The sequence below is a fragment of the Rhineura floridana genome, chromosome 1 (genome assembly GCF_030035675.1).
Source record: "Rhineura floridana isolate rRhiFlo1 chromosome 1, rRhiFlo1.hap2, whole genome shotgun sequence".
In the NCBI taxonomy this organism is placed as follows: Eukaryota; Metazoa; Chordata; class Lepidosauria; order Squamata; family Rhineuridae; genus Rhineura; species Rhineura floridana.
The window spans coordinates 44,717,811-44,742,095 of record NC_084480.1 but is presented as its reverse complement, the minus strand read 5'-3'; the positions used below and the strand labels follow the sequence as shown (position 1 = coordinate 44,742,095).

The window sequence follows — 24,285 nt, the reverse complement described above, 5'->3', positions numbered from 1 at the left end:
GTAGGAAAGGAGTGACTCCGGAATGTTTGAGCAGAGTGCATGACCACACTGCTTGTTTGTGCTGAACCATAGTTTTAAATAAATGATGGTACCATGGGATGGTATCAACTAATTTGAAATGTGGTGATGGAGCAGAGTTTTGCTGATACCATGGACTGCAAAAAAAGACAAATAATTGGATGTTAGAACAAATTACACCAGAACTATCACTAGAAGCTAAAATGATGAAACTGAGGTTATTATACTTTGGATACATAATGAGAAGACATGTTTCACTAGAAAAGACTATAATGCTGGGAAAAACAGAAGGGAGTAGAAAAAGAGGAAGACCAGACGAGATAGATTGATTCCATAAAGGAAGCCACAGATCTGAACTTACAAGATCTGACACTTACACAGAGTGGTTTACAACAGATACTATTGGAGGTTGCTGATTCATAGGGCTGCCCTAAGTCATAATCGACTAGAAGGCACATAACACACACACACACATCATGTGAAATGTGAATCAGCTTACTGCATAGGCATGACATTGCCACAACTAACACTGCACCAATTTTGTTGCTCTTTAGATTATTCCATTTATTTGCTACATGTATTAATTGCTTCTCCACTAGTGTTTCTGGAGCACACAGTAAAAATGTGGTTGTGCATAGATCCTGTAAATTATGTAATGCATCTTGTGCCTGTAACCATATCCAACTATAAAATATATGTTCTCTCTCTCTACCCCACCAGTGGGTGGGACTAGACAGCTAGTCTGCTTCAAATCAACACACACAAGATTTTAAGTTTTCCCTTTCATTGTTTTTACTTTCTGAAGCTCTGTTCATTTACCAGATGAGCCTCAGTTTTATGAATAGCAGTAATGTAGTGGCAAATTCAGACATGCAGGGACGCTTCACGATAGTCACACCACACCACATCATAGCTACACACCCTTTTCCACTTTCCCTCATCTCCCTTGCTCTCCCTGTCCACACTCCACTACAACAGATGTCCCTAGAAGCCAATCAGCATGAAAGGGGAGGCTGTGTTTTAGTTACTGAGAGAAGTCTTCTGCAATTGGCTCCAATCAGCGCACAAGGACTCTTCTCAGTGGCTAACACACTCCATTGTCATACTGATTGGCTCATACATAGGGACCTGGATGGGACCCTGCTCCCAAAAAGTGGGTCTACAACCCCCCACAACCCTGGATGACTACACCCCTGCTGAATAGATAATAACTGAGTAAATGCACAAAACGCTTATTTAAAAACACTGCAGATATACAACTTTGTGTGTAGATGACTCTTTCCTTAAGCATGCATATAAATGCTTGATGCACATGAGATCAGCACTGCCAGAACATCTTTTCAGCTGTATATGAGAAACTCCTAGAAAGATAATCAACCAGGAGCTGCTGGCATAGGAACTAACCATCAAATCCAGCCAAACAACATGATTGGCATTTGCATACATGCATTACCACTGTAATGTGGAAACCCGGCTAAGTGGAAGTTTTTTTTCTTTAGGGGGAGGGATATCATGCCACCTAGGTAAGGTGAGAACAGTGAGTTTCACCAGATGCACTTTTCCAGTGAGATCCAGCCAAAGTAAGCACTGGAGCTTTAGCCATAGCAGAGAACTTGGACACCAGGTTATAACTGCTTCATGCAGGCTACAACCCTTACAGGGTAACAGGAATTCAATACCAGTGACTTATGAGGTGAAAGCTCAAGTATTAAAGCCTAAAGCTTGAAAACATCTTGCAGTGAAAAGGTTGGTGTAGTTTGCAGTTACTTCAAGGTGGCTGCTGTAGAGAACTGGATCACCACAAGTGCCAACATTTTATCAGGTTCTAAAGAAATATTTAGTTAGCCTTGAGTTTTTGAACAGAACAGGAATATGCTATGCTTGAACTTGGTATCTTGCAAATGCTAACAAGATAAAGCAGAAAGAGTGCAAGTGTGTGTGGGGGCACACATGGAATTCTCCAAAAGAGTGTGTGTGTGCTCTTGGCAGAAGTGGACATTCTACAGAACAAAGGAAAATGTTGGCTCACTTCAGTTTCCGGCGTTGCATAGATTCCTCTCAATGCTTCAGAACTTGCACGCGTTGTTGAGGTCAAACTAGAAACAAACAGGAAAGTAGAAATTAATCAGCAGGAATGAATTATTCTTTGAAGCTGCCTTGCTGAAAAGACATCTTTTCTAACAACAATAGGTCAAATAATTTCTGGAAGGCACCAGTTCCAAATTAATTCAGTGGAACAGAGGGGGCCTGATACTGTAGCTCCAAGTGGCTTGCTTCATGGAAGTTGCCCTCTCTGTGTGATCTGTAAACATTTTCACCCTAGTTATTTTCATTAGAATACCAATATGGTCTCTTATCATACTGCAGTTATTACCAATACAGTATCATCATTCCTTTGGGATGACACCTCTGCACTGACCTAAGCATACTCCCTATCTTACTGTTCATTCAGTAGCTTTATAACTGAACCATTTACCAATTTTTGAAAAGGAATGCTACACTCTCCAATTTAAATTTAGTAATTACTATCTCCCTCAAAAGTATTTCTTTCTTTATTAAATTTCTGTCCCACCCTTCCCCCAAAGGAGCCCAGGGCAGCAAACAACAAAGCTGCAAAACAATACAATTTAAAAATAAAATTAAAGTGTTTAAACCCATTAAGAACATCCAAAAATATTTATAACCATCTAACCTCACATCTAAGGCTACTAGGAATGTTACCTTTCAGCCACTAAAAGTCTGGGTGAACAGGACTGTTTAAAATTCCTCCTGAATGTCAATAATGAGGGAGACATATGCACCTCACCAGAGAGGGCATTTGACAAATGGGGAACTGCCAATGGGAAGGCCCTGTCATGGGGCAGCACCCAGGGGCAGTATTACCACTAGCCCCCCGATTATAGAGCCTAATACAGTAATGTAATATATTTGTTGTAATTCTACTCAATTACTTGAACACTTCTTACAACTGCAACTCAAGACGTACCAAGAATACAAAATGCAACAGAACAGGATGGCAGTACCCAGTCCCGTCACCAAGTTGTCATCTGTTTGAAGCCCATGGTTAAAATCAGGCGCACAGATTGTGATGTTCTTCTGATTCTCATCTAGGACTTAAAAAAACACACCAGCCCACATTTAGTAAGGCTCATTTTATGTTTCGGTTATATGTTTTCTTATTCACATGCTAACACTGTATAAAGAAAATCAATGGGCGGCATCCCATTATCTTTTTCTTTCAGCACAAAGGTGTTCACTTGCGCAACAGAACTTACCCCTACACTCTTTGCTGCCTTTCTAAATCTGCTCTGGAGGCTCGGGGGAAGCCCTAGAACAGATGCAGGAGGCATGCAGAGGGAGGAGTTTCCATCCTGGAAGTGGAAATCCTTGCACTGATAGAATGAGATAGTTGGATACCACCCCATATGCTTCATACTGGAACAGAGCCTACTAAGTATGTAAAGAAGTAACTGAAAAAATGAAATTTGCTGCTGTTGTTTTCCTTCCTTCCTTCACTCATCATTTGTATTCATTCATCACTCCTAGCCCCCCAATTTACCCAGCCATTACATTATGCACTAGGGGTGAGGATCCTGTGGTGCTCCAGACCTTGCTGGACCACAGTTCTCATCATACCTGACCACTGGCCATGTTGGCTGGGGCTGTTGAGAGCTGGAGTCCAACAGCATCTGGAGGACTACAAGGTAACCACCCCACCTCCACACTGAATTTTTAAAAATCATTTTCCAATCATCTTCCAAAATAATATAATCCTATTAGTAATCATATAACATCTTCCAAAAAAAAAATCAAAGTAACTTATATTGTATTATAATTGCTAAAATACTCAAACAGAAGAAAACTCCATATACTGTACTATGGGTCAGCTAAAGCTAAGAATACAAATTAGCCTTTCCCAACCTGATGCCTTCCAGATATTTTGGCCTACAGCTCCTATCAGCCCTAGATAGCATAGCCAATGTTCAGGGATGATAGGAGTTATAGGCCAAAACATTAGGCCAAAACTTACTAGGCCAGGCTAGGGAAGGCTGGTAAAGATTGAACATCATAGTCAGATACATGTCCTGAAATGAACACTTCAACAGAATACCAGTTTAAATGAAGCAGAGATCTACATTATTCATTTATTTAACAAAAGTAATATACCACTTGATTGTAATAAAATCTCTAAGCAGTTTACGAGAAATATGAAAATTATCAATGAAACCGTTGAAAACAAGCAATTAGAAACATTTAAGAGACAATTAAAATCAGCAGAAAACTAAAAAGAAATTAAAGTACATGTAACATCTACATCTTTGGATAGCCACGGTTAAACAAAAATGTTTTAAGCAGGCCCCAAAAAGAATACAGTGAAAGTGCCTGCCTGCTGTTAACAGGGAGAGAGTTCCAAAGTGTAGGTGCTGCCACACTAAAAAAACGACTTCTTACAAGTGCAGAATGAGTACTATGTGGCACCTCTAACAGTATCAGTTTTGCAGATTGGAGCAGTGAAGTGGGCACATATGATTGGACTGCAGATTGGAGCAGTGGGCTCCTGCTGGAGGAAGGGCAGGATATAAATCAAATAATAAACAAACAAAGAAAGAATAAAAATATGGAGTAAGGTGATCCCACAAGTAAACAGGTCCCAAACCATTAAAGGCTTTATATACCAATAGTAACACCACATATCCATATATTTGCAATCTGAACATTGCCAACCTCGGGAATGTGAGACCAGCTTCAATTCTTTCTTATTCACATTGTGCCATAAATGTTCACATACACATAATTGCTGATCCGAGATAAACTTACTAGTTTCTGGTGGTTTGCTTGAAAGAGATGAGAAGGTGAGGTACATGACATAGCAGCTGATAATGCCTGACTGCAGCAAGCCAGAATGTGGCTGACCTACAATTTTTTTTAAAAAAATTGTATTATTATTGTTGTTATTAATTATTGGAAAGCTTTTGTAGACTGAAAATGTTTCTTTTTACAAAAGAAATATATTCATTGGGCTGGATCCAAAAGTCCCGTTCTCCAGTTGAAGAATGGGAATCTATATATCTAACCAACTTATTCATAATGCAAAATTTATGAGAATTAGATTTCTCTGAAAACTGTAAGTAAACAATACTTCAATTCACATCTCACTGTTGGTCTGACAGATCATCAAACAGGGAAAAAATTACCCCAACTCACTTCCATCTCTGATTTGTTTTTTAAAAAAATCTGTCATCAAAGACTTAATATTAAAAGTTCAAGTGGATAAACAAGTCTTAGGAGACGTAAACTGCCAAGAGGACCACTGAGCTTAAAACCTCAGTTTGACATGCTAATATGTAGCTTTTGTCCAAGGACAGTGACCTGGATTGCATGACATGGTAAGCCAAACTATAGTTTACCACAACTGCATGAATGTCTGGCTTCCAGAGAAGAGCTTACACCTACTTTGATTCTCATTGGTCCTTTTTATTGCTGCTTTGTGCTAAGTTAAGCCAAGGTTAGCTGTAGTATGTCATCTGAATAGGACTCGTGACTCATGGTTAAAGTCTCTCCTCACTAACCATGAGCTATAACCAAGAACAAACCTTGGGAACAGCTCATAGTTAGTGAGGACTTTTAACATAAGAAGAGCCCTGCTGGATCAAAACAAAGGGCCATCTAGTCCAGTATCCTGTTCTCACAGTGACCAACTAGATGCCTATGGAATGCCCGCAAAAAGGACCTGAGTGCAAGAGCACTTGCCCCAGTTCAGATAGCCCAGTTCAGACAGCATGCTAAGCCAAACCATGACATAGCATGGCAGTAAAAAGGGCTACGGAGGAGCAAAGTAGGTGTGAGAGTCTCTCTGGGAGTCTTCACATTCTTGGTTGGCTGTAATTTGCCTAACTGCGTCATGAGATGTTTTGATCCAGATGCTGCAGGGATGAGACTGTGCTGGGACCATCAAGGGGCAAGCATTTCTATCTGTCTTGCCCCACCCCCCTGCCTGAGCCTTATCAGGAGGAGCTGCAGGCTGAGACGTGCTGCTGCTAGGGTGAGACTGCTGGGACCATCAAGGGGCAAGCATTTCCATCTGCCTTGCCCCACCCCTCTACCTGGGCCATATCAGGAGGAGCTGCAGGCTGAGAGGTACTGCTGCTGGGGTGAGACTGCTGGGACCATCAAGGGGCAAGCATTTCCATCTGCCTTGCCCCACCCCTCTGCCTGGGCCTTATCAGGAAGAGCTGCAGACTAAGACGTGCTGCTGCAGGGATGAGACTGTGCTGGGACCATCAAGGGGCATGCTTTTCCACCTGCTTTGCCCCCCACCCCTGCTCTTAGTGACATTTTTCTGGGGACTGCCCTTTACCAGGAAGATTAATGCTTTTGGTTTGCTGCTCCTGTTTTTTTTAGAGATGTTAGGACTTTGTTAGTTTGATTTTTTTTTTTGTAAATTGTATTGTTTTTATTTGCATTTTGTATTTGTATTTTTATTTGTGTGTAAGCCGCCTTGGGGGCCTATTTGGCCGAAAGGCGGCCTAGAAATAAAACGTAACATAACATGAGAGCCAGGCCAGTGCCACTGGGGGGGGGTGATTAGACATGGATATACAAGACACAATATGGGGAAGAGTTGGATTATGTGAGTTGGTATCTTTATCATTCCACAGCTCCTTAATCCATATTCAGCTTTTTCTGCTCCCTCTGGAAAGAAAAGTCCAGAACCAGACTGTGCCACAAATTGCCAGGGGCCAATAGAGATCCATGAGCAGCAATATATTCATTTAACATATCTCTAATTATAAGCTATGTCTTAGCATTATCTTAATTGTAAATACTTTGGGAGCCAATATTGCTGGGAAAGTAAGGTAAAAACATAGGAACATGGGAAACTATCTTACACTGAGTCACACCATTGGTTCATGTAGCTTAGTATTGTCTACAGTGACTGCCAGCAGCTGTCCAGGATTTCTCTTGGCCCTACCTGGAAATGCCAGGGATTGAATCTGGGGCCTTCTGTATGCAAAGGAGATGTTCTCCTACTGAACTACAGCTCCCTCCAACATTAGAATGAATCCAGACTTAGCACAGAACCATTGAAATCAATGTTATTTGTTAGCCATAACTATCTTAAGTCTCACTGATTTCAATGTGTCTGTTGTAAGCATCACTAAGACTGGACCCAACCATAAGTAGTAGTAGTAATAATGATAATGCAAAGATTCCCATAGAAGGCTGCCTTGTACCAGGTGACATCATTCAATCCTCTAGCTGAGCCAGGTCTACTTTGCCTAGTGGTGGCTCTCAGGAAGATGCCTTTCACAACATGTGCTACCTGATCCTTTTTTAACTGGAAATGCCAGGGACTGATGTTGGGACCCTATGCATGCAGAGCACATTCTCTACCACTGAGCTACAATCCCTCACATGGCAAATCGAGGCATACCACTGTCACAACAGTGCTGTGACCTGATGGCCATACAGCAGCCTCATGTGGATGAGCTTTCAGAACTGACAGTGGGTACTGATAGATTATATTACACAACAAAAGTTAGCTACTGGGTTGGGGACTAGGACAAACATACAAGTTCCAAACACATACAAGATCCTACTTTTAAATGTATTGAGGCTCAGTTATGCTCAGGAAATCAACAGTAGTTCTAGCTAAAGTAAAAAGCAGACCAAAAAAGCTTCCTTACGGTTCTGGACCCAGGGTGAGATGGCTACCATTGAAATAAGCAAGCACAAGCCACCATTGACGCCAAGCAGGATCTTGTTAAAAGTGCAGCCATCAGCACGAGTGTAAAAGACACCCATCACAATCAGAGCTCCAACAGCGACGGAGTACAAAATGAGAGTCACAAGAGCTAAGGAGCCATACCAGAGCTTATTGTGCCTTGTGCCAGATGTCCTGTAGGGGAAAGAAAAGATTATGTATTTAGCTGGAAGAAAAACAAATTAATGATATGGATTCATTATCAAAATATATCCTAATAACACTAGTTCATTATAGGACAAATTTGCAATATTTACATTGTTTAATACAACTGGATATTTCTAAAATGGAAGATGTCATGTCTTGATTATTTGAAGCAAGCATGGCTTGCTTTGTACAGGATTCACAAACTGATATGGTCTATGCATGCCTAGAGGAATTACAGTATAACAGTTTGTGATCAGCAGCAAAATGAGCCTTCAAGGCTAGATAAAGAAAGTGCTGGGTTCCATGAAAATGAATTCACGTCCAACATAATGATACACAACAGGTTATATCAGGGAAGACTAGAACTATTTCTTTTTGACATAAGGATGCCAGGTACAACAAGGTCTGAGAACTTCTGCACAGAAGGATACACAAAGAAAGGTAGCACTGCTCCCCAGCATTTGACTATCATGCTGAAACTTCATGAGGTTTACATTTATTTCTCTTCCCAAGTTCATGTATTTCTAATGTTTGTGGAATTAAGAAGACTAATGAAGGCACTGCTGCACCATACATATCAAAAGCATTTTGCCAGTAATAAAAACTATGACAATCAAGTGAGAAGTGAAACTCCACAAAATGAGATACCCAAAGCCAAGAATAAAGGGAGCAGCATGGACAAGAAGATAGATAAGAGATAATGGATCATGGATAAGAGATACAGCAGGTGTGGGGAACCTTTGGAACTCTGAATGTTGCTGAACTACATCCTTAAGCCATTGGCCATGCTTGTTCAGATTGATGATATAGTTCAACAACATCTGGAGGGGCAAAGGTTCCCACACCTGAGATAGAGAATGAAAATGCCCAATACAAATGTTACTTTTTCCTAATTAGAAGACAGTTGCTACACAAGGGAGATGTCTGTCTGTCTGTCTGTCTCTCTCTCTCTCACACACACACATATACATATATGTGGAAGACACATACCAGTTCTTATTCCATTTGTGGGCAAATTCTACTAGCAGAATAAGTTGAATGAGGATGAAGACGAACCCTCCCACAGCACCTACATAGCGCCATGCTATAGGAGACAAAAGAGTTGCTTTGTCAGTTTGGACTCTTATAAATGAATTATTTTATTCACTATAGAGATTCTTTTTTTAGCAATTAAATCATAGTGAAAATCCACATGAAACTGGTTTACCAAAAAGAACACACACTCAATAATATTTGGCAAATTTGTGCTGGTCCATCATCCTGTCTACTGGTCAAAGGATGGGAAACCTTTGGCCATCCCTGATGTTGTTAGACTCAACTTCCATCAGCCTCAGTCAGCATGGCCAACGACCAGGGATGATGGGAGTTAGAGACCAGCAATATCTGAGGGCCAGAGGTTCCACATCCCTAAACTAGCTCATCTCACATTTTTAACACTGCAAAATGATAGCAGACTCTACTTTCTGTTGGGAAACATGTGCATCCTTGGTTGGATAAAGCAGTAGGAGACTAAAATTCTTGGGACTTTTAAACATCTTAGCAATTTATCCTTGAAAAGGAGATTGAATAAGTTGCATTAAAAGCCATATAACACAAAGGAGGAAATAAATGTTATTTTATTGGTTTGTATATTGTATCTTTTTAATATTGTTTTATTGTTTTTACATTGTATTTTTGTAAACTGCTTATAGATTTTTTAAAATATTAAGCAATCTAGAAATGTTTTTAAATAAATAAATAAATATTGCATTAGAAAGTTATATTAAATTCCATATAACATAAAGGAGGATACAAATATTACTTAAAACACAGGTAAACCAACAGGAAAATATTTCTTTTGCAGAGCGGGCCAGAATTAAAACTATCTTGGTTAGAAGATACACAACTGTATACTTAAGAGTGTTTGTTTAGACTTTCTATAGTTAGAACTGAAAGAAAGTGAAGGATAATTGCCCCAAAAGGCGTTTATAAGATAAACCCAAACTGCAGTTTGTTGAAACTGGATATTTATCCCCCGATTCAAATTTAGATGCATTTACTACATTCCCACCAAAACAGCAGATTCATATTTGTATTCACACTGTTTTATGGTACTCCAAAAACACCCACGATATATTTTAATGAAAGATATCCAATACCTTTATTAAAATTTTGTTCAAGACAGAAATTATAGAAATAGACAATTTAGCCATTCTAACCAGCACCTGTTTCTTGGGAGAAGCATGCGCAAAATATCAGCAATGCAGCTTACATCCCCACATTTTAAAAGGTATTCAGAAGGTGCCAATTAAATTATAGGCACATGCAAAAGTAGGGAGTGGCTGCAAGCCTTAACCAGGCTAAATCATGACTGATTACTCAACAGAGAATGGTCACTGTAGCTAAGGTTCATTATGAGGCCTGGTAATGTGTGCTATGCCAACATGATTGGTCCATCCTCAGCTAGTGGACTGAATAAGCAAGGGAATAACTAAGTTTCATCTCAATGGTACTGAAGTTGCAGCTCTCAGACTTTGAAGAAGTTGTCCTTTTTCGTGTATTTATTTTTTGAGATAAGGGCAAGGGAATCTTGCAACTGCTTTAAAATTGCTTAACTTAGAAAGTGAGAGAGATTAAAAAGTGTTTATGGTCTCTACGTTCAGAATCTAAACTATTTAATAGAAGAACCTTCATATCTAAGGCTTAGGATTGTGCTGCATATATCCTAGGTAATCATGTATTTTCTTTTTCCTACAGGGTTTGGGCATTGCCATCTGCCAACATTTATGACAGCAACAAATTTTCTTAATTTGTAGGAACTGCTGTTCAGATACAGGTTCTTATAATAATTAAATGAAAGCTCTGCAAGAAATCTAATTTTGCGCTACTAGATGGTATCAATTTGGAAACCAATGGAATTGTAGGATCCTTTAACTGCAATTGCTGTTGACCTTTACCAGCACTAGATCAAATGCAGTTTGGTTTAATTGTTGCACATGAGGAACAGAACAAACACTGACTCCTGCAAGCAATGTAGTCCAGCTGTACTAATACGATTAGACTGAGCTAATCATATCAAGCGTGACATACCAACAAGGTTTTTCCACATTCCACAGTGACTCATTACAGTGTTATTGTTTGAAAGTATGTACTGTACACAGAAAAAAACCTACAATACTTTCTAATACAGCAATAAAGTGGGGAAGAGCTTTGTGCAACACACAACAAGCAAACAGAATGCAGATTAAAGGCAGCCGCCGGCAAGATCACATAACTCCAGTGCTAAAAGAGTTGCACTGGCTACCAGTTGATTGCCGGGCCCAATTCAAGGTGTTGGTTTTGACCTTTAAATCCCTATACGGTTTCGGCCCAGTCTATCTGAAGGAGCAACTCCAGCATCATCAGCTATGCTGTCCAACAAGATCAGCCTCAAAAGACCTTCTCTCTATCCCATCAGTCAAAACAGCCAGACTGGTGAGGGCTAGAGAGAGGGCTTTTTCAATTATGGCCCCCACCCTGTGGAACTCTCTCCCAAATGATCTCCGCCATGCCCCTCTAAAATGAGTTTCTGCCGGGCCATGAAGACCTGGCTCTTCAGGCAGGCTTTTGAGGTGGGCTAGATTTTATTATCTTGTGTTCAGATTTTTAATGTTTATTATATCTGTATGTTTATTTTGTACATCGCCCAGAGTGGCTGGATAGCCAGCCAGATGGGCGACTAAGAAATTCAATAAATAAATAAATAAATAAATAAATCATACATTATTCACTAATAGGCAAAAAACCTTGCAGGCTAAGAACGTACCTATAGCCCACAGATATTTCTATCAAACTTTAAGAAGCAGGGAAATTGGGCAGCTATAGTGAATGCACCAGGGGAACAGGAGACCTGACCTCCTCTCTGAGGTATTGGACTGCCCTACAAATTTGTAAAAATGCAAACACAATTTGGGTTGGTCTTTCACAGTCCAATCCACTTCCTGTGTAGCTTGGAAGAATTTGGTAACATGGCCTATTAGTGAATTTCTCTGCTTTTTAATCCGGGAGTGGGATCCTGTGCAAGTTTGCTGAGCATGAATTGATCATTTGCATGCTTATAGAGTTCAGTGGGATTTACTCCCCTGCAATCATGCTTAGGATAACTGAAACTGACTGGGGGGGGGAGGGCTGGAGTGGGCAGGGGACGAGGAAGAAGAAAGAGTAGAGGGGAGGAGGAAGGGAGAGAGGGGAAGGAGGGAAAAGGCAGGTCTGATCATTTGCATGCTTATTGAGTTAAATGGGATTTACTCCTATGCAATCATGGTTAAGATAGGTAAAACTGACCATGAGAGAGGAGGAGGGGGAAGGAGCGGATTGGAGAGGGGCAAAGGAAGGAGGAGGGAGGGCAGGTTTGATCATTTGCATACTTATAGAGTTCAATGGTATTTACTCCTGTGCAATCATGCTTAAGATAGGTAAAACTGACCGTGGGGAAGAGGAAGGGGATGGGGGAAGGGGAAGGAGGAGATTGGAAGGGGCTGGGGATGGAGGGGCAAAGGAAGGGAATAGGAGGGAGGAGAAGGGAGGTTGGGTTTGATCATTTGCATACTTTTTGAGTTCAATTATTATTTCTGTGCAATCATGTTTGAAAATGGAAATGGATTGCCTTCAAGTCAATCCCCACTTATGGTGACCCTATGAATAGGGTTTTCATGGTAAAAGGTATTCAGACGTGGTTTTACCATTACCTTCCTCTGAGGCTGAGAGGCAGTGACTGGCCCAAGGTCACCCAGTGAGCTTCATGGCTGTGTGGGGATTCGAACCCTGGTCTCCCAGGTTGTAGTCCAAAATTAACCCGAGGGAGGGGCAGGGAGGGTAGAAGGAGGGTGAGGGGAAGAGTTTGGGTGGGTGGGCACTGGGCAGAGGGGAAGCCCCTTCCCTTTCCAAAAGGAAAACATTGTGAACAATATCATTGCTTTTCAGCATTTCTCCCACCTTTTTATTCTACAGCAGGCACATGTAGCCTCCTACCCAAATTTAAATCAAAGCTGTGCCTGGCCACATCCACACCAGGCCTTTATTTCACTTTGGTCAGTCATGGCTTCTCTCAAAGAATCCTGGGAAGTGTAGTTAGTGAAGGATGCTGAGAGTTGCCAGGATATGCCCTGTTCCACTCACAGAGCTTTAACCAGAGTGGCTGACTGTTAAACCAATCTGGCCACTGGAGCTCTGTCAGTGGAATAGTAGTCTCCTCTCAACACCCTTCACAAACTACACTTCCCAGGATTCTTTGGGGGAAGCCATGACTGTCTCAAGTGAAATCAAAGTCTGGTGTGGGTGCAGCCCCCTGATTATTATTATTATTATTTATTACATTTGTATACCGCCCCATAGCCGAAGCTCTCTGGGTAGTTTACAACAATTAAAAACATTAAAAACAAATATACAAATTTAAAAACATGTTTTTAAAAAAACAATTTAAAAACACATGCTAAAATGCCTGGGAGAAGAGGTCTTGACCTGGCGCCGAAAGGTAACAGTGTTGGTGCCAGGAGCACCTTGTCAGAGAGATCATTCCATAATTTGGGGGCCACCACTGAGAAGGCCCTCTCCCTTGTTGCCAGCCTCCAAGCTTCCCTCTGAGTAGGCACCAGGAGGAGGGTCTTTGATGTTGAGCATAGTGTACGGCTGGGTTCATGTCAGGAGAGGTGTTCCATCAGGTATTGTGGTCCCAAGCCGTATAAGGCTTTATAGGTTAAAACCAGCACTATGAATTGAGCTTGGAAACATACAGGCAGCCAATGCAAGTGGGCCAGAATCAGTTTTATATGTTCAAACCGTCTGGTACCTGTTTCCAATCTGGCTGCTGCATTTTGCACAAATTGCAGTTTTTGAACCATCTTCAAAGGCAGCCCCACATAGAGTACATTGCAGTAATCTAACTTGGAGGTTACCAGAGCATGGACAACTGAAGCCAGGTTATCCCTGTCGAGATAGGGGCGTAGCTCGGCCACCAACCGAAGTTGGTAGAAGGCACTCCATGCCATCGAGACTACCTGAGCCTCAAGTGACAGAGATGGTTCTAGGAGAACCCCTAAGATATGAACCTGCTCCTTCAGGGGGAGTGCAACCCCATCCAGGACAGGTTGGACATCCACCATCCGGTCAGAAGAACCACACACTAGCAGCTTCTCAGTCTTGTCTGGATTGAGCCTCAGTTTATTAGCCCTCATCCAGTCCATTGTTGCAGCCAGACACTGGTTGAGCACACTGACAGCCTCACCTGAAGAAGATGAAAAGGAGAAATAGAGCTGCGTGTCATCAGCATACTGATGGCAGCGCACTCCAAAGCTCCGGATGACTGCACCCAACGGTTTCATGTAGATGCTGAACAGCATGGGGAACAGAACTGACCCCTGCGGAACCACATACTGGAGAGTCCACGGTGCCGAGCAATGTTCCCCAAGCACCACCTTCTGGAGCCAACCCACCAGGTAGGAGCGGAACCACTGCCATGCAGTCCCTCCCACTCCCAACTCAGCCAGTCGTCCCAGAAGGATACCATGGTCGATGGTATCAAAAGCCGCTGAGAGATCAAGGAGAATCAACAGAGTCACACTCCCCCTGTCTCCCTCCCGACAAAGGTCATCATACAGGGCAACCAAGGCTGTTTCTGTGATTAGGCAAGCCAAGCAGCTGGGAGTCTGGCTTTCAGAACACTGACAGTTGGTTCTTACTGAGCATGCCCGACACTATCATTCAGTTCAAGCCAATATTTCTTAAATTAATTAAAAATCAGCCAGGCATTTTTTTAAACTTTTAAACTGCAGAAGATGAAGGTCAGAGTATGGGGCAAGGTCAGTAATAGGATTACAGGTACTCTGTGGACATGGCTGATTTTTAATGAATTTCAACAGATTATGAGAACTCTCAGAGAAAAAAGACCAAAAGGGATCTGAGGTTTTTCTCTCTCTTTTTACACTTTGAACTGTTTATTCTCTCTGACTGTTTTGTGTATCACCATGAAAATTGAGAGGGTTGTTAAGCAAGTGTTTCTGAGTTCAGGACTATACGTTTTGTAAGGTTTTGTTTTGAAATGAGCTTATGGGAAGCATCAGAATGGCAGGGGGGTATTTTCAATTTAACATTGCGGAATGTGAAAAATCCATGCTGGTTATAGTATGCAGCCACTTTCATGGCTGTATAATGAATAGGGGAAGAAATTTGTGTGGTCCTAGTGTATGGCCCTTTAAGTTCAGAGAAGGAGCATCCTGCAGCTGCAGGTGCTCAATAGGGGTGTTTATGTGTGCTAAACTTATCTGCTATGCTAAATATGTGGTTTGCACTCATAGTTTTCAAGGAGCTGAAGGGACCATATGGCAAGGGTTAGAGTGGGGCTGACCTCCTCCCTCTTTGCTGCAGTGCCAATGAAAATCCCCACTTCAACTTCTCTGAGAGGAAAGAAGCATTGGCATCAATTGCAGCTTCCCTCCTGTGGCAAACTGCAGTGACTGGCAGCACAATCCAAAGGGTATTCGTAATTGTTTGCATAACTAATTTACCCCAGTAAAAACTCTATAGGAAGTTGTAATTGCATTGCAGGCTTTCCAGGTTACATTGTTCATGGCTTTAACTTTGTAATAATGCACAAACCTAATTTTATCTGCTTCTTCCTATGCTCTTATGTTTCACAATCCTCCATCATCTAGGGCATAGACACCCATTCCCTGCGCTGGTGACTCTACTCCTGCTTATCTTCCCCAAAGGTGAACTAGGTGGGAAAACACAGCACCATACTATGTCTGTCTGTCTGTCAGAGAAAGGGCTATGAAAGACTTCATCTATAATCAGTATCCCTGGTTATCTGCTGTAAACTGAGATAGGGAATCTGTGGCCTTCTAGATGTTGTTGGATTCCAACTCCCATCATTCCTGACCATTGCCTATGCTGTCTGGGGCTGATGGGAGCTGGAATCCAACATCATTAGGGAGAGCTACAGCTTCTGCATCCCTGTAGTAAATTACCATCATCATCCCTCCCAAAGGACCCCAGATTGGCAAGTATGAAGAACACACATACACACACACCGTTCTTTTAAAGTTTGTACCTTTAAGAAAGTTATCCTGGTCTGGAATGAAAAAGGCTCCTGAGCACATGGCTGCCAAGATTAGAAGTTTAATAAACCAAAATCTGGGGAGGGAAAAACAATCACAGAGAACAGTATTTATATAACTGTAACAATCAGAGATACCCAAACTATGGGTTCATAGTTTGTTGATCAGAGGGGCAGGGTGGAGAAACACAGAGATATCATTCCTCCCCAAAACATCCTTATTTATTTTTTACTGTTTATTTATTTAATTTATATCCCACCCTTCTTCCCAGTAGGAGCCCAGGGTGGCAAACAAAAACACTGAAAACCCTCTAAAATCTCATAAAAACAGACTTTAAAATATATTAAAACAAAACATCTTTAAAAACATATTAAAACAAAACATCTTTAACACCTTTTTTTAAAAAAGCTTTAAAATGTCTTAAAAAGCAATTCCAACGCAGACGCAGACTGAGATAAAGTCTCTACTTAAAAGGCTTGTTGAAAGAGGAAGGTCTTCAGTAGACTGAAAAGGTAACAGAGATGGCGCCTGTCTAATATTTAAGGGGAGGGAATTCCAAAGGGTAGGTTTCACTACACTAAAAGTCTGCTTCATGCAGAACGGACCTCCTGATAAGATGGTATCTGCAGAAGGCCCTCACCTACAGAGCATAGAGATCAACTGGGTATATAAAGGGTAAGAAGATCTTTCAGGTATCCTGGCCCCAAGCTGTATAGGGTTTTGTACACAAAAACCTTGAACTTAGCCTGGCATGTAATAGGCAGCCAGTACAATTCTTTCAGCAGCGGAGCGACATGTTGCCGATACCCTGCCCCAGTGAGTGGTCGCGCCACCACATTTTGCCATTTTGCATCAGTTGAAGCTTCTGGACCAACCTCAATGGCATTACAATTATCCAGCCTGGAGGTTACCAGTGCATGGACAACAGTGATCAGGCTATCCCGGTCCAAAAACGACTGCAGCTGTCTTACCAGCTGAAGCTGGTAAAAGGCACTCCTAGCCACGGAGGACATCTGGGCATCTAGTGGCAAAGATGGATCCAGGAGCACCCCCAGGCTACGAACCTGCTCTTTCAGAGGGAGTACAACCCCAACCAAAGCAGGCAGCTGACCAATTATCTAAACTCAGGAACCCCCCACAGTGCCTCCGTCTTGCTAGGATTCAGACTCAGTTTATTGGCCCTCATCCAGCTGACCACTGAGGCCAGGCAGCGGTCCAGGGCTTGCACGGCCTCTCCTGATTCGGATGTTACAGACAAGTAGAGCTGAGTATCATCAGCATACTGCTGACACTTTGCCCCCCATCTCTTGATGACTGCTCCCAAGGGCTTCATATAGATGCTAAACAGCATGGGGGACAAGTTGGTACCCTGCAGCACCCCACAGCACAACTGCCAGGAGGGTGAAAGACAACCACCTGATGCTATTCTCTGAAAATGACCCTGGAGGTAGGATCAGAACCACTGTAAAACAGTGCCTCTGATACCCATCTCACCAAGTGGGTCCAGTCAATAGTATCAAAAGCTACCGAGAGATCAAATAAGAATAACAGGGTTGCACTCCCCCTGTCCTTCTCCCGATAAAGATTATCTATCAGGGCAACCAAGGACAATTCAGTCCCATAACCAGGCCTGAACCCAGATTGGAATGGGTCAAGATAATGTGTTTCATCCAAGAGTATTTGCAATTGCTGCGCCACAACCCTCTCAATCACCTTCCATAAAAGGGGGGGCGGGATCTGCAACCAGGTGGTAGTTGTCACAAACCACCTCGTCCACATCATCAGTCCGCATCAACTGAAACCAATCCCAAGAAGTTGCAGCAGATATTGCACTGGACACCTCATTGGGGACTACAATAGATGTGGATGGGGCATCAAGATAGTTATGGAAGTGAGCAACGTTACCCTCAAAGTGCCTTGCAAACAATTCACAGTGGGCCTCTGAAGGGTCTAAAACTCCATTTCCTGGAGTTGATGTTAACAGACTCCTGACAATATGGAAAAGGGCAGCTACTTGAGGATGTGATGGTGGCAGAGAAGTGGGTCTTCTTCGCTGCCCTCACTGCCACACAGTAGGCATGGTTATGATGTTTTAGTTGTGCCCAATCAGCCACACAGCACATCTTTCGCCACTTGCACTCTAGCCATCGTCCAGCTTGTTTCATTGCCCTTAGTTCACTGGTGTACCAAGGTGCAAACTGCGTTCCACAATGCCAATGAGGGTGCTCAGGGACAACCACGTTAAGAGCCCGGCAAGCCTCGCAATTCCACAGAGTGACACGGGTTGCAACAGGGTCACCTGCTCTATCTACTGGGAACTCCCCCAGGGCATTCAGGAATCCAGTGAATTCCATTAGTCTTCAGGGGCTGACCATCTTAATCTGTCCACCACCACTCTTATATACAAAGAGAAAGAGAGAGACAAGAAATCAGATTTCTCATTTGTTCTTGTCTCTCTTCTGCGCCAGAGCTTGGAAAAGTTACTTTTTTGAACTACAACTCCCATCAGCCCCAGCCAGCATAGCCACTGGATTGGGCTGATGGGAGCTGTAGTTCAAAAAAGTAACTTTTCCAAGCTCTGCTTCTGCCACACTCCCCATTCAAACTATTTGCCTGGAGATGTGTAGGAAGAGAGAGAAGCCACAAGCTCCATCAAGATGGGCTTTAGAAACAGAGAGGAAAAACAGTGCATTCCTAATTTAATTGTGTGGCTTTTACTTTTGCCATATACCAGAGGATCCCAAATAAGCATAATTAGGACCAAAAGACACCACAGCTATTACACTGTAGAAGCCAGAATATAAATTACACAGGAGGGCAAAATAAAATAAGCAGAGTCACCATCACTTTGAACAATGTTATTCATGTCGGTCAATCCTGAGCGAGCCCTTGAAAATTCACCTTGTAAGTACTTTAAATGTGCTTTTAAAAAAACTACTAATTTTCCAGCGGGTGTGTGTGTGATCTAATGAGAGAGAGAAGATGTCAGCAAAGAAATTCATGCAAACATAGGAGGAAGGGGTGGGTAAATATAGCACTAGAAAGGGGACTTTTGCTATTATTGTTTGTTCAGTGGTATGAATAAGCCCGAGTCCCCTTAAGAGATGGCAAAGTTCCATAAAGCTTTCCATTCCCAAACTAGGTAACAGGGGAAAACAGCATGGAATGTAAAGAAGAGAGAACTACATATTAACATTGTGAACAAATGCAGCTGCTTCGCATAGTGAACACTTAAAATAGGGAAAAACAAAGGCAGCCATCCAGCTTACCCATTGTGAATATATGCACGGCAACTTTTGCTATTGTTAATTTTGATTGTGAGTAAGAAGAAAATGAAGAAGAAACAGGCCATTCCAAAACACACTCGATAAACTGCAGAGTAGCCCACCAGCTTCTCACAGGAGTCACCTGCCTGAATACGTTGGCATATTGTGTCATAAAATTGAATCTGAAACACACAATAAGGCATATTAAGATACACGAAGTCAACCAGTTTAAGAGACTTGCAGGTTGTTAAGGGATACTGTCGGAATTGCCGACCCACAGTTCTGCTTAAATTCATCTTCAGGCATTTGCCAGAGGATCAGAATTCAAAACAAGAAGCCAATCCGGACAGTTCTCCCAATGGAGGGCTGTAGAAAGTGGAGTCCCTCAAGGATCGGTATTGGGACATGTACTTTTCAACTTGTTCATTAATGACCTAGAATTAGGAGTGAGCAGTGAAGTGGCCAAGTTTGCTGACGACACTAAATTGTTCAGGGTTGTTAAAACAAAAAGGGATTGCGAAGAGCTCCAAAAAGACCTCTCCAAACTGAGTGAATGGGCGGAAAAATGGCAAATGCAATTCAATATAAACAAGTGTAAAATTATGCATATTGGAGCAAAAAATCTTAATTTCACATATACGCTCATGGGGTCTGAACTGGCGGTGACCGACCAGAGAGAGACCTCGGGGTTGTAGTGGACAGCACGATGAAAATGTCGACCCAGTGTGCGGCAGCTGTGAAAAAGGCAAATTCCATGCTAGCAATAATTAGGAAAGGTATTGAAAATAAAACATAATATCATAATGCCATTGTATAAATCTATGGTGCGGCCGCATTTGGAATACTGTGTACAGTTCTGGTCGCCTCATCTCAAAAAGGATATTATAGAGTTGGAAAAGGTTCAGAAGAGGGCAACCAGAATGATCAAGGGGATGGAGCGACTCCCTTACGAGGAAAGGTTGCAGCATTTGGGGCTTTATAGTTTAGAGAAAAGGCGGGTCAGAGGAGACATGATAGAAGTGTATAAAATTATGCATGGCATTGAGAAAGTGGATAGAGAAAAGTTCTTCTCCCTCTCTCATAATACTAGAACTCGTGGACATTCAAAGAAGCTGGATGTTGGAAGATTCAGGACAGACAAAAGGAAGTACTTCTTTACTCAGCGCATAGTTAAACTATGGAATTTGCTCCCACAAGATGCAGTAATGGCCACCAGCTTGGATGGCTTTAAAAGAAGATTAGACAAATTCATGGAGGACAGGGCTATCAATGGCTACTAGCCATGATGGCTGTGCTCTGCCACCCTAGTCAGAGGCAGCATGCTTCTGAAAACCAGTTGCCGGAAGCCTCAGGAGGGGAGAGTGTTCTTGCACTCGGGTCCTGCTTGCGGGCTTCCCCCAGGCACCTGGTTGGCCACTGTGAGAACAGGATGCTGGACTAGATGGGCCACTGGCCTGATCCAGCAGGCTCTTCTTATGTTCTTATGTTCTTAATCCGTGTATTATGGTTCTGTAAGATGACTTCGCAATAAAATATTGAGACGTTTTTGTTTGGAAATCAAATTATATATTCTTTTCTGGAATAACTGTCTTTTCCAATAAGGTGTTCATTAAAGGCATGTCAGAAAGATTTGCCATGTTCACTTGAAATATTAAACCATATTTTAGTGCTACGATCCTGTATGAGCCCAGGTAACGAAACTGTGGCCTTCCAGATAATGCTAGACTGTGACGCCCATAATCTCTGACCATTCTCCATGGGCTGACGATGTCCAATGACATTTGGAGAGCCACAGGCTCCTCACTGTTAATTAAGTGTTATTTATTTAACACATTTCTATCACACTTCATTGGTAATACCCGGAGAGTTCCCAACATTATAAGTGCATTTCTCATAAAAACAACACATTAAAATACAACAAAATACAAAAGTCACAGTAAAAACAGCCAATTCTACTAAAAGTATAGCATTAACAACCAGCAAATACATGGGGGAATAAAAAGGTCTTATTTATTTATTTGATTTATATCCAGCCCTTTCTCCCAGTAGGAGCCCTAATGTGTCAAAAACTTAATAGCAGACTAGATGGTGTGTTGGACACCTTATTCAGACCTGTCACAACAATGGCATCCAAATCGCCATGGAGATGAGTCACTCAAGAACATAAGAGCCTGCTAAATAAGACCAAAGGCCCATCTAATCCAGCATCCTGTTCTCACAGTGGCCAACCAGATGCATATGGGAACACTGCAAGCTTGAGTGCAACAGCACTCTACCCTCTTGCAATTTCCAGCAACTGGTATTCAGAAGCATACTACTTCTGACCATGAAGGCAGAACATAGGTGTCATGGCTAGTAGCTATGGATAGCCTTATTCTCCATGTATTTGTCTAATCCTCTTTTAAAGCCACCCAAGTTGACGGCCATCATTTTTGACTTATGTCAGGTCACTCTGAAATATTACCTCTATTGGGAAAATTATGTATGAATGCAACCATTAATTAGAGTTGCACTTTTAGTTGTTGGGCCATATTTTATCGCCTGTTGTGGTTTATTCAGTTAACTTCATGAGTGGCTCACAAAAAGCAATCTTTAAAAACCAAGATAAAAATTGGGTATTTGAAAAATATAAAAATTGAACTTCTATTGATTGCTCCCTTTAGGTCGATCTATTTGGGTACATGCCTTGTTTATTTATCCATGAGTTCATTTACAGTGATATTTTGCTGATGTACTGTATTTTTTAGGAAGTAATGAAAAATAAACATTAAAATATATTGAAAAACAAAAAAAGGATCTTTCCTCAAACTCCCAACAGTGTGAAATGCTTATTACTTACAAAATTGTTACAGAAATAAAATGCTAGAAAGGTGGGGACAATTCCAGCTCTCTCCTCACTTGCTAAATATTTGTTTTTGAGGCCGTGATTTTGCTCATGGAAAAAGAACAGCCAGCCATAGATTCTGGCCTCAAGTTCACCACACTAAGGAAACACATCTTATAAAATAAGTTTCTGATGTGAACCTGTGTCCTTCAGCTATGTTCCCTATGAAGACTTGCACTAGGACAGTCTGAAAATAGAAGCAATGACATATACAAAGACAAACATTTACCATAAAATAAAGGGCTCTCTATATCCTCATGCATGTGGACTAACTAAACTTTTTATCACAGCTCAGTAGAACATTGTTAATATACCTTTTTTGCCTAAAAACAGAGCCAACTTTCCAAGTCTCAAAAGAACTTTTTCCAAAGCTAAACAGAGTTTGCAGCATTCCAGAGAAAACAACATACAGAAAAATATTTTACTTAAACTGGCTCTGGATAAGCAAAAATGTGGAAGATGTAGACTATCCCTGATAGGAACAAAATGTAATTATTCCAAGGTGTAGAAGATAGTTCCCTTTGCTTATGGCAACAGAACAAAACTTTGACCATGATCCAAAGAACTGTAAGAGAAGCTCTGTGAGCCCAGAGCAAGTGAGATATAATGGTTACACCAGACTAGGAAGAGCCAGGTTCAAATCTCCACTCAATCCAAAAATTCTATAGGGCTAACAAAAGTAGAAATTTGAATTCTTGCCTTTGTATATAGAATTAACAGGGTACAAAGGAAAAATCTGGAAATCATGTACCACCATCAAAGGACTACTTTGACTGATGACAGCCTTAAGGCCACTTTGTATAAGGGCTTAATTAAAGTAATTAAAAACTGAAGAGGAGAGCCTATAAGGAGTTGGCAGTTTGGCAAATGAAGAACAAAGTCGATATGTACTTTCAGGTATCTTGGTCTGTGTTAGCAATCCTTGGCTAAATAGCTGTGAAAGCACACTGCTCCAAACTGTTTTGATAATGCCTGGAAGCAATTATTAAACATTTTCTAGAACAATCTTGATCAAACAGCAGGCACTTTCAGATATAAAAGGAGACCAGAATTCTATAACTCCGCTAGCTTGATCTTTCACAAGTATTCTTTCACATTATTTATTTGTTTACTGGTTTGATATTCCGCTCTTTCTCTCCAAGGAACACAGGGCAGCAAACAACAAATGATAAAACAGTAAAAATATATGTAAAAACAGATGCAGACTGAGAAGCAAATATGTAGTGTTGAACACTACTACTGAACATTTTCCAAAGAAAGAACTGCTTATGCCAGGAGTGGCTAATCTTTTTTTGGTTGCACCTATCCTTGGCAAACCCTCCTAGGACTGCATGGCAGCTGTGTATGTGGCCACCAGTGAGTGAGTGAGAGAGAGAGAGAGAGAGAGAGAGAGAGAGAGAGAGGCAGCCCACTTTCCAGCCCTGCTCCTTAGCAAGATGTTCTGTGCAAATCAGCTAAAGAGGGGGGAATTAATTACCCCCTCTTCGCTCAAATGATTGATTTGATGACTGGGAAGGGCGCAGTTTACAAAGTTATATATACTTTCACTTTTTAAAACTTTTTGCATATTGGTGATGTGGGCAGAAAAAATGCTTATGGAGGCTAGATCAAGCTCCAAAACTGGGGGTTAACCAGCCCTGATTTATGAAGTCTAGAGACTGCAAAAACAAAGCAAAACAAAATCAAGACAGGAAGATTTCCAGCAAGCAGAGCATCGAGTGAGAAGCAGGTATACTCATACCTTATTTTGAAGAGTCAAAGTGGGGTTCTTTGTTCTACTTGTGGTCCCCTGCTGAGGGCCAGCTCAAATATTCTGACAAAGTGGCAACACACTAAACAAGCTGGGGTATACTTCTTGGACTGCATGCTGCTTCACAACCACACCTACAAATAGGGTTTCTTATGTAATCAGGTCAGAGTTTCTGTAGAGTTTCTCTGTACAGAACAGCAACTGCAGCAATATTTGTTTCTTCTGCAGTTAGTGGACATCAAAAGCAAACGACTGCAAAGTTTTCAGGATTTTCTCACCCCACCCACTCCAGAGCCACCTCATGGCCATTGATTATTATTCGTATTATTAGATTTATTAGTCACTTGACACCGGAAGGTCCCCAAACGACGTACACAATGTTA

General features: G+C 41.7%; 1 protein-coding gene across 3 annotated transcripts in view; it reads right to left on the bottom strand.

The window, feature by feature from the left end:
- SERINC5 (serine incorporator 5) overlaps window positions 1–24,285 on the bottom strand; it is a 55,214-nt gene that overhangs the window by 11,944 nt on the left and 18,985 nt on the right. For all 3 annotated transcript variants that reach the window (XM_061619756.1, XM_061619764.1, XM_061619745.1), the window contains 7 exons: window positions 19,272–19,450; window positions 15,996–16,078; window positions 8,921–9,014; window positions 7,707–7,918; window positions 4,837–4,932; window positions 3,005–3,131; window positions 2,048–2,114 (listed from right to left, as the gene is read on the bottom strand). In XM_061619756.1, coding sequence (XP_061475740.1) covers window positions 2,048–2,114; window positions 3,005–3,131; window positions 4,837–4,932; window positions 7,707–7,918; window positions 8,921–9,014; window positions 15,996–16,078; window positions 19,272–19,450 — 858 coding nt within the window. The remainder of the gene's footprint in view (window positions 1–2,047; window positions 2,115–3,004; window positions 3,132–4,836; window positions 4,933–7,706; window positions 7,919–8,920; window positions 9,015–15,995; window positions 16,079–19,271; window positions 19,451–24,285) is intronic.